Source organism: Microcebus murinus, chromosome 18, assembly GCF_040939455.1.
Source record: "Microcebus murinus isolate Inina chromosome 18, M.murinus_Inina_mat1.0, whole genome shotgun sequence".
Taxonomy (NCBI): Eukaryota; Metazoa; Chordata; class Mammalia; order Primates; family Cheirogaleidae; genus Microcebus; species Microcebus murinus.
In genome coordinates this window covers 29,323,324-29,334,963 of record NC_134121.1, presented here as the reverse complement: position 1 = coordinate 29,334,963, position 11,640 = coordinate 29,323,324, and the positions used below count along the sequence as shown (strand labels likewise).

The window sequence follows — 11,640 nt, the reverse complement described above, 5'->3', positions numbered from 1 at the left end:
TTTTAAGCTGTTACTCAAAAGCACAATCATGACACAACAGAATGTAGGTTGAGCATCCCTAATCCAAAACCCAAAATCCAAATCTTTTTGAGATCTAACATTATGCTCAAAGGAAATGTTCACTGGAGCATTTTGAATTTCTGATTAAGAATTCTCAACCAGTAAGTATAATACAAACATGCCCAAATCTGAAAAGATCCAAAATCCAAAACACTTCTGGTCCCAAGCATTTTGGATAAGGGATACTCAACCTGTACAAACCATTAAAACAAACCAACAAAAATCCAGCAACATTAGGAACAGTTCACTGATTTATTAGATGAACATATACCCATATAATCAATGAAAACTGTATGATATAAAATAATTTAAGAAATGTTGGGAATTAGCAGCACCATCCATTATTGAAATAGCAAGAAAAACTTCACATATTTTTAAGCAAACACTAGAAGAGGGTAAACTACATTAAGACCTAATAATGCCATTGGACTGGGATGAGTAAAAAAGGCATTGTTTTAGGTAAACATACCTCCTTCTATGCCAAAGATTCTGTGAGTACACCTGGTGATTAATGTTTTAGAAAAATGCTACTGAAGAGATACTGCATAGTATTTTAATTGGGACAAGACTAACATCCAGCTACTTTAGCATGGCTCAACACTTCTATGAAAAACTTAGTTCTGAGTTATGAAATTAGAAATAAAAAATAATTTTTAAAAGACACTTGTAATCTCTAAGAAACGTTAAGTGGAACACAGGTCACTATGAAAATACATCACTTTTCCAGTCTGCTTAATAATAATTTACTTTAAAAAGTTGCGCAGTTTTCATCACAAGTGGCTTATACAAAGTTTTTAATAAGCATTTTTAAAAGTTTAAATGTTTCTCTAAAATCTAATAGAATCTTTTGATTTTTTAAAACATTTAGCCCTGTTGTCACAAGTACTGTGTATCAGAGTAAGAGACTGAGTTTGTGTGACGGATACAAATTTACACAAATATTACAGCAACTTATACCCTAACATCTACAAAATTCACATTTATAATACAAGCAAATACAAGGCCAGGATAAAACTGCTGAATTCCAAAAAGTCAAACCATATACTCTTTTAATTTTGTCCCCTTAAAAAAAGTTCAACTTCGGCACCAAATTTAAAAAGCCCTCTTATGACCTAAGTTTGGAAAAAATCCACTTCCTAGATACATTTCAGCAAACACAAACAGTTTTCCTGTGCTGATGTAGTAAGGGATTTCCAATTTTCTTCTGGCCTCTAAGTCTGCGTCGCATGGTAAGTTTAACAGAGTTCTTTCGCTGAGAGGTGGTGGGGAGACTTGCAGGCTGAGCACCATTACTTCGACTTAAGCCATTTCGTCTGTGCTTTTTCATAAGGGGGCCAGAATTGGATTCTTCTAATGTCCTTTTAAAGTTTGCTGGAGGGGTTCTTTCAATTTCTTGGGCTTTCATTTGACCAGGAGTCGAGATCTTTAAATTTTTTTGGTCCATGATGGTGTTTGTAGAATTGGTAGGAACAAGGCCAACTGACAGGCTATTATTCAAAGAATCATGTATCCTTAGAGTCAGGGCTTTAGCACAATTTTCTTCAAGTGGCTGTGGATCTTTTGAGGGTAAGACTACAGCTTGGACGCTCCCTCGTGCTATCTCAGCTGGTACCTCTAAAAAATTCTCTGAGAAGGCATTACTACGAACCAGGGCAGGTATATGGTCCTTAGAGTTCAGCCTTGGCCATGGATCCTCCTCCAGTGACTGAAAGATAAGAAGGTAAAACAAATAAATACTTTATTGAAGAACTCAACAAATTCATGACATGTGGTATTAGGCTCCTTATGAAATTATTTTGTTTTTTTGGGTTTTTTTAAAATCTTATAGCTAAGTGAAATTGGGTGAAGAACTTATGAAAATATTAAGATGGCAAAAACATGGTATGCATTCACTCATTCATTCACTATATTTATTGAACTATGTGCAAGGTTTTATGGGGGGGAACCTGGGTGAGAAGGCAGCAATATAAAGGTAACAGTGACAATGAACTCTGCCTTCAGGGTAACAGATAAAATAATCTATTCTGGTGGGTTAACATTTATGTCATCTTATTTTCTGTCCATTGGCAGGTAACAAAAAAATGAGATACTTTAAAAATAACTACAGATTCATATTTGCTCTTCCACTATCCTAATCTATACCCAAACATGAAGAAGATCAAAAGTATCACATTCTCTGTTGACATTTTAATTTTACATTTGGCAATAACATAATGCTGATGAAATAGCTCCAATTATTTTTCACAAAAGCCTTATATTTTCTGTAGGGACCATCAAAAAGTTGTTTTAATAAGCCATTAACAACATACTAATATTCTGGTAATTAAAACATAGTTAGCTTAACTATTGAGGGGGGGTGGAGATTTCACTAGGATAAGTGACAAATTTGTAGGTTTTGGGCTTATTTCCTACTTCCTAAATTCAAATTTCTGAATATTTAGTAGTATGTAGAATGTGAAGTACAACATTAAAGCAACTATGTAATAATGGAAATTCAAGATGAATGCTGCTTTGCACCCATACCACAAACACTAGAGACTGTTCTGTGACTTGAGAAAAGTATTTAATAGGAAAAGGAGGACATATGGAACCCTACTCAGAATGGTTAGGGAAACTCTCAGTTAATGAAATGAGAATCACCTGAAGAAATTTATTGTTTTTAAAAAGCTTCACAGTGGCCGGGCACAGTGGCTCACGCCCGTAATCCTAGCACTCTGGGACTCCAGGGTGGGTGGATCGCTCAAGGTCAGGAGTTCAAAACCAGCCTGAGCAAGAGCGAGACCCCGTCTCTACTAAAAATAGAAACAAATTAATTGGCCAACTAAAAATATGTATATAAAAAATTAGCCAGGCATGGTGGCGTATGCCTATAGTCCCAGCTACTCAGGAGGCTGAGGCAGAAGGATTGTTTGAGCCTAGGAGTTTGAGGTTGCTGTGAGCTAGGCTGATGCCACGGCACTCTCTCTAGCCTGGGCAATAGAGTAAGACTCTGTCTCAAAAAAAAAAAAAAAGGCTTCACAGTGATCTAGATATGTACCACTACTTTGAGTATAGCTCCAGATCTACAAATATGCAGAATATACTCCTAGCTCCAGACAGGTAAGAACATTCTTCCTATCAAACCTAAATCTTCCAAAGTAGTTATATTTTATAAAATCATTGTCTTAACAATTTCTCAAGGTCAGAGTTAAACCATAAATACTATCTCTTCTCCCAAGTATGTAACATTCCCCTCAAGTGGGACACTCAATCAAATTCATTAAAAATTAATATATTCTGAAAAGGCCAGACAAACCCTTTTGTAGAATTGTAAATGAAAACATCTTCCTCTGATATAAAATCCCCTATGAATAAACACCTTTCTAAATAGTGCCATATAGGCCTAGTGCAGTGCCTCACATCTATAATCCCAGCACGTTGGGAGGCTGAGCTGGGAGGACTGCTTGAGGCCAGGAGTTTGAGACCACCCTGGGCAACATGGCAAGACCCCATCTCTTAAAAAAAGGAAAAAGAAAAAGGGAAAAGGGGAAAGAGAGAGGAGGGGAGGGGAGGGGAGGGGAGGGGAGGGGAGGGGAGGGGAGGGGAGGGGAGGGGAGGGGAGGGGAGGGGAGGGGAGGGGAGGGGAGGGGAGGGGAGGGGAGGGGAGGGGAGGGGAGGGGAGGGGAGGGGAGGGGAGGGGAGGGGAGGGGAGGGGAGGGGAGGGGAGGGGAGGGGAGGGGAGGGGAGGGGAGGGGAGGGGAGGGGAGGGGAGGGGAGGGGAGGGGAGGGGAGGGGAGGGGAGGGGAGGGGAGGGGAGGGGAGGGGAGGGGAGGGGAGGGGAGGGGAGGGGAGGGGAGGGGAGGGGAGGGGAGGGGAGGGGAGGGGAGGGGAGGGGAGGGGAGGGGAGGGGAGGGGAGGGGAGGGGAGGGGAGGGGAGGGGAGGGGAGGGGAGGGGAGGGGAGGGGAGGGGAGGGGAGGGGAGGGGAGGGGAGGGGAGGGGAGGGGAGGGGAGGGGAGGGGAGGGGAGGGGAGGGGAGGGGAGGGGAGGGGAGGGGAGGAGGAGAGGAGAGGAGAGGAGAGGAGAGGAGAGGAGAGGAGAGGAGAGGAGAGAGAGAGAAGAGAAGAGAAGAGAAGAGAAGAGAAGAGAAGAGAAGAGAAGAGAAGAGGAGTAGCTGGTAGCACCTATTAGTAGTCCCAGCTACTCAGAAAGCTGAGGCAGGAGGATCATCTTGGCCCAGGAGTTCGAGGCTACAGTGAGCTATGATCATGCCAGTGCACTCCAGCCAGGGCAGCAGAGACCTTGTCTCTAAAAAAATAAATAAAAAGTGATGCATAAAAATATATTTTTACTAAGAATGTTTCCTTTAATGTGTCTAGAATTAAAAGAAAAGGGAAATTAAAGGTATCCGGAGTCTTGCTTTTAAAAGTATTTCAATCTAACCGTAGACACGAACATGCTTTAATCAAAAAAGATGTATTGACTTTAGGTCCTATTAAAGCTGGAGATGCAGGCTGGGCCTGGTGGCTCACGCCTGTAATCCTAGCACTCTGGGAGGCCGAGGTGGGTGGATTGCTCGAGGTCAGGAGTTTGAAACCAGCAAGAGCAAGATCCCCGTCTCTACTATAAATAGAAAGAAATTAATTGAGCAACTAATATATATAGAAAAAATTAGTCAAGCATGGTGACACATGCCTGTAGTCCCAGCTACTCAGGAGGCTGAGTCAGCAGGATTGCTTGAGCCCAGGAGTTTGAGGTTGCTATGAGCTAGGGTGACACCGTGGCACTCCCTCTAGCCTGGGCAACAAAGTAAGACTCTGTCTCAAAAAAATAATAATAAAAATTAAAAAAATAAAGCTGGAGATGCAAAAAGGACACAGAATGCCTAAGTTGGTACTGCCTCAAATGCATTGCTTCCCTTTTTTATTAAAAATATACTCTTTCTTTTTGGAGCCATTGGCCCAATGGTTTGGTGAAAGGCTGATTATTCTTGCCTGTTTTGACAGTGACTAGATGTTAGGCAGCAACTTTAAATTAAGGTACTAGCGTTGAGGTAAGGATAGCAGAACAGTCTCTGTTCTAGAATATTTACATATATGGCTTTTAATAATAGCAACAATGATAGCTGTATGTGAGTTTATGCCCCTGCATTAGGTTGATTTAAATGTTTAAGTGGGTCACAAGCATGTTCTGGCTGATCTTAAAAATAATATAAGTAATAAGTAATAACTAACCAAGAACTCACGCTGCTTTAATATAGAAAAAAGATGTGCAACAAGATGAGGCAACAAATAAGGTCTGTAGCAGAAGGTTTGCTACTGCCAAATAATCACGTTACTACCTTAGGCACAAGAAAACTAATCAAGCTATTTATTGCAATAGAACATACTGCTCTAGCATGGATAACAAAGTTAGATGTTTGGTGGAATTCCTTTATAAAAGAAGAACAATGGGACAATTTCAGAGTTAAAACAATTTATTACAATTTCTGTTTTGCTGCGTCTTTTTAAATTTACAGATTATTATTCTGACACTACAGGTGCACTGGCTTCTCTTCCCCCACTTCCTCCTTGAACTTTTCCTTTTTCTCTTTTTATTGGCATTCTGTGGGAATACACTGCATCTGTTAGCACAGGCAACTGCTTAGACTTCTTAAGACTCACGCCAGGTTAACTTGTATTGCTAAATCTTGCATGTTCAAAAAACATTTATGTGATATTGAGAGATTATCCCCTAAAAATACATACTTTAAAAAAGTTCACTGCTTCAGAGATCAACTTTCTCCTTCCATCTATCCTGTAATCCAATATTAAACAACTAATTACAAATTGTGCCTATAATACAACTAAAACTAAATTTTAATTTTCTGCAACTATTTCTTCTCTTCCCCTATTCCTACTTCGTATAGCTCTTCCCTTGTCAAACATAGCTAAATTTAGTTTTGCCTTAAAGAAAGAATGGAGAAAGAAATGTGGGCCATAATAATCTATTACTTTAAAAAAAGGTATTTCCACTGTCCCACCCCAAAACAAAGACTAATTTACTTCAGAATGCAAACAGAAGTAGACATACTTACAGAAAGATAAATCTAGTCTCAAATGCCTAGTTACTAACCATGGGATAATAATAATAATGAAATAAATCAAAGATACTCCTAAGTTTTCACTATTACATAAATTAAGATAAACAAAACCAAATTCTTGGGCAGAAATTTGCCTTTTTTACTTGTTAGATCAGAACCAACAATACTAATTATTCAGAATTGATCTAAATATTTTCCCATATTTGGGTAGGGCCAACTGATTAACAAATAACCATGCCTGCATATCAGTGTACTTATACGTCTCCTTATCTTTACTTGGGGATTATTATTAAGTCAACATTTTTAGAATTTGAGTAATAATTTAAAAAACATATTCTGTGTATGGTTTTACTAAATGCCAATCAGCAGACTGCAATAATTTTTATTTCAGATCAATATTAAGAATATTTGGCTGGGCGAAGTGGCTCATGCCTGTACTCCTAGCACTCTGAGAAGCTAAGGCAGGAGGATAGCTTGAGGTCAGGAGTTTGAGACCAGCCTGAGCAAGAGTTAGACCCCATCTCTACTAAAAACAGAAAAAGTTAGCCAGGCATGGTGGCATGCGCCTGCAGTCCCAGCTACTCAGGAGGCTGAGGCAGGAGAATCACTTGAGCCCAGAAGTTTCAGGTTACAGTGAGCTATGATCATGCCACTGCATTCTAGCCTGGGCAATAGAGTCAGACTCTGTCTCAAATGAGTATTTATTCCTATTATAATATCTTCTTGTCCTCTCACAATAACCTCTACCCTAATGCCTCTTTCTCTATTCTGCCTAAAGGTCAGTTATCAGGGAACATGAAAGTAAAGAATATATTTAATATTCACAAATAGACAAATATACAAACATAAGCTCCTTCACAGCTTTGAAAAGAGAATCAAGAGACTTTAAAAGGTTCCAACCTGCATTATTATTCAAGGTTTTCAAAGCTTTAGCAAGAAATTCCTTTACAAAAATTACTATAATAATGTGTTGGCTGGTCCAATTGTAGTGAGTTATCAGAACTTATTAACATTAGTGTCACTAAAGTTGATATACAACCCCCAACTGCTATATTTGCCTAAAAAAAATAATAATTTGTCAATTTTTAAATGAAAAGATTCCTTCTCATTTTACTGTATGTATTTTTTTTGCCATAAATATGTAAAATAAAAGAAAACAAAGCAGTAATAATAAATTTTTAAGTACTGACTACAGGATCACAATACCCCAAATTAAAGGTCTTTGACACTTTAAAAAACTGCCTGAGGCTGGGCGTGGTATCTCATGCCTGTAATCCTAGAACTCTAGGAGGCCAAGGTGGGAGGATCACTTAAGCCCAGGATATCCAGTGAGACCCTGTCTCTATCAAAAACTGAAAAAATTATCAGGGCATGCTGGTGGGCACCTATTGTCTCAGATACTTAGGAGGTTGAGGCAAAAGGATCCCTTGAGCCCAGGAGTTTGAGGTTGCAGTGAGCTATGATGATACCACTGTACTCTAGCCAGGGGACAGAGTGAGACTGTGTCTCAAAAAAAATAAAAAAATTAAAATAAAAAAATAAAAAAAACTACCTGAATAGATGGCATAAGACTCCACTATATTTCCCATTTTAATGGTCTACTGAAAATACAATCTCAGAAGGCCAGGTTAGCCATGCTTTATGTCAAAGCAGTTGTCCATATTACTAATTTTTGGTAGTAAAAAATTAGATGAAAACACAACTAAGTATTTGAGTTCTTAGTAAATCAGAAAAAGGGAAACAGGTAATCCATTTAAATTTGCTTATCTTAAACTCATTCAATATTAACATGGATAAGAAATAGGAATAATGTCTCTTACTCAGGATAAGAGACAACCAGTTCTGGCCGGGCGAGGTGGTTCACGCCTATAATCCTAGAACTCTGGAAGGCTGAGGCCGGTGGATTGCTGGAGGTCAGAAGTTTGAGACCAGCCTGAGCAAGAACAAAACCCCGTCTCTACTAAAAATAGAAAGAAATTAATTGGCCAACTAATATATATACAAAAAATTAGCCGGGCATGGTGGCGCATCCTGTAGTCCCAGATACTCAGGAGGCTGAGGCAGTAGGATTGCTTGAGCCCAGGAGTTTGAGGTTGCTGTGAGCTAGGCTGATGCCACGGCACTCACTCCTGCCTGGGCAACAAAGTGTGACTCTGTCTCAAAAAAAAATTAAAAAAAAAAAAAAAAAAAAAAAAAAAAGAGAGAGACAACCAGTTCTAAGGTCTGATATCCTCAGGTCCAGATCATCTTAATGCTCTATGACCTTGTTCAGACTGTTTAATCTCTCTCAGGCTTATTACTGATAAAATGAAGTAACAACATTAGCACTACTTCTGGGTCATGAGGTACAAATGAAATATATATAAGTGCTTCACAAACTTCTAAATGCTTTATAAATGTTCACAGTATTAGATGGGGATCACTAAATTCCAAACATAGTTACATAACAAAGATTCATCACTTTCTTGAACCTAGTTCAAATCCAAAATCCTATAATACAGAAATCTAAAAACTGTTTTCAGTTGACACTAACCAAAGAAATTCCAACTATTAAAACATAACTTAAAAACTATAAAAGTATATACCTTGATTGGTGGTGTAGAACATGGGGAAGGAGTCAGCACACAGGTTTCTTGACTGTTATAGGAGGGGCTATCAGTCAGGTTCAGATAGAACTCATCTTCATTGGTGAAGTTTCCCTGATTGTCCACTTCTGGAGAAATGCAGATTACTATGGCACTCGTGTTATCTGCTCGGAGCATACGCTGCCTCCAGCGGGCTAGTGCTCGATTCACAAGCATTTTGGCGCAAGATTGTCCATGCTCACCCTGTATTTAAAAGAAAAACAAGGAGAAGGAAGGTAAAAACTCATTTTTAGCTGTCACTACCTCTGTCAAATTAAAAATTGGGTGTTTAATGTAGCCAAAATAAGTAAACAAAGCTCCTGAATTTTTCAAACATTCTCCAGTCCCCATAACTATTAACATGTTAAAACAATACTTTTCTAAATTTAAAATAATAAAACAAGGCTTTATCCTGTGGTTAAATTCCATTCACATTTTCATCTTTTTCTCAAGAAACTTAGTCTTCATTATAACTTTAATTAGGAAAAGTTAAATAGAACTTATTTAAAAAGGGAAGTAAACATCAAGTTATTGTAGATAAACATAACTCACAAATAAGACAATCTGATTTTCTTTTTATAACTATCTGAATAGATTAGATTGTTCTTTAGGTAGATGGAGTACCATGGACCTTGACTTATGAAAACATCACTTTATGTGGCACAAAAGAAAGAAAAAACACTGTCACTTGAATTTTTTTTTGAGACCAGAGTCTCACTGTCACCAGGGCTAGAGTGCCGTGGCATCAGCCTAGCTCACAGCAACCTCAAACTTCTGGGTTCGAGCAATTCTCCTGCCTTAGCCTCCCAAGTAGTTGGGATTACAGGTGAATGCCACCATACCCGGCTAAACTAGAATAGTTTTAGTAGAGACGGGGTCTTGCTCTTGCTCAGGCTGGTCTCAAAATCCTGACCCCAAGTGATCCTCCTACCTCAGCCTACCAGACTGCTGGATTACAGGTGTGAGCCACTGCACTCAGCCTCAATCAAACTATGATACATCATTTAGAAAAAGCATTACAATTTCACAGATGTTAAAAAGTGAAAAAATATGCACCTCAGAATTCATTAAAGGCAGCATTAATTTCTAATTCATGAATCTATCACATTTCCCAAGGCACACGGTCAATCACTCTCTAAATAGTGAGGACTCCCTGAAGGACTCTCTTACCTTTCACCTTTTTAGTTGCCTCTCTTTCCCTTCCCAGCAAAGCTCCATGAAAAAAGAAACCTAATTAAGACATTTCAACCACCTTACCTGCATTTTTTCCTAGGCTCACTACAATTTTGCTGACTTGGGATCCCTTAACACTGTGTCCTCTTTTACCAAACAGTCTCTCCTTAAGTGATCTCATATATTACCACAGATTTATCTAACTCTTGTTAACATTCAAATTAGTATTTCCAGGCTTCTCTCTCAAGTATGTAAAAGATGGGTCTCATTATGTTGCCCAGGCTGGAGTGCAGTGGCAATTCACAGGCTCAGCCTTGAACTCCTGTGCTTAAGTGATCCTCCCACCACAGCCTCCCAAGTAGCTGGAACTACCAGGCATGTGCAACTACACCTGGCTCTCTCAACTATTTATAACTGTTTACTGAAGATATCTGTATCTAGATGTACTACAGGAACCTCCAACTCAATATGTCCACATCTGAACTAATTACTTCCCCTCTCCCTCAAAACAGTGTGTTTCATCTTGATAATAGCTCTGCCAGAGTCAGAAATTCAGGTGTCGTCATATTCTTCCTTCTTATAAACCTAAGTGCTGTCAATTCTGTTACTCATGTATTTCTGTGTGTGTGTATGTTTTTATTTATTTTTATTTATTTTTTTGAGACAGAGTCTCGCTTTGTTGCCCAGGCTAGAGTGAGTGCCATGGCGTCAGACTAGCTCACAGCAACCTCAAACTCCTGGGCTCAAGCAATCCTCCTGCCTCAGCCTCCCGAGTAGCTGGGACTACAGGCATGCACCACCATGCCTGGCTAATTTTTTGTATATATATTAGGTGGCCAATTAATTTCTTTCTATTTTTAGTAGAGACAGGGTCTCACTCTTGCTCAGGCTGGTTTGGAACTCCTGATCTCGAGCAATCCTCCCACCTCGGCCTCCCAGAGTGCTAGGATTACACTCATGAGCCACCACGCCTGGCCAGTGTGTGTACGTTTTTAAACCATCACTGCCTTAGATCGAGCGTGCAAGCAAAATGTCTAATTTGGAATATAACATCAGCATGTAAGAAGGAAGTCTGATACATTAATAAAAAATCAAACCAGTTACACTGTCAAAAAGTCAGTAAGAATCAACATAGGAAGAGAGGTGGAGATGAACCATATGATTCCACTCATCAAAATTCACCTTCTCTTGGGGATCCTTCACTAATCATTGCTGCCATCCATTCTCATTCATTGCTAACCTTGCATCTGTTTAGTTTTGTTAAGGGGCTAGGTGGTTTTGCTATACCTCCTACTAGATAGCCTCATATCCATTATCTACTTTCTATTTTATCTTCCATCCTGCAGTGAGTAAGCTTCCTAAAATCTAGCTGCCTGACTATAAAGACCTATTCAATAACAAACCAATCGAAACCTTTTTGCCTGATCTCCCTTCACTTCCAGGGCATCCTATCCTCCCATCACACCAAGCTACCTGTGAAATTTGAATATGTCATAGTCATCTCTTCTTTTTGATGCTACATATTCTATCTAGTTCCTTTGCCTGGAAAGCTTCTCTCTCCTCCTTTGATTACTTAGTAAATTCAACCCCACCTTTAAGACTTGCTCAAATATCACTCTCTTCTAAGAAACCTCCTATGTACCCTTCCTAAGTTTTCTATCTTCTTGCCTTCCCAGTTCTCGTAAGACTTGTTTTAATTTTTGTTATGTGGGTACTTCCTTCAA

General features: G+C 39.3%; 1 protein-coding gene across 1 annotated transcript in view; it reads right to left on the bottom strand.

Annotated features, from left to right (window-relative positions):
- Positions 1 to 298: 298 nt before the first annotated feature.
- PPM1D (protein phosphatase, Mg2+/Mn2+ dependent 1D) overlaps positions 299 to 11,640 on the bottom strand; it is a 55,455-nt gene continuing 44,113 nt past the window's right edge. The window contains exons 5-6 of the mRNA XM_012775863.3: positions 8,705 to 8,947; positions 299 to 1,765 (exon numbers count right to left, since the gene is read on the bottom strand). Of these exons, the coding sequence (XP_012631317.1) occupies positions 1,208 to 1,765; positions 8,705 to 8,947 (801 nt within the window). The 3' untranslated portion in view covers positions 299 to 1,207. The remainder of the gene's footprint in view (positions 1,766 to 8,704; positions 8,948 to 11,640) is intronic.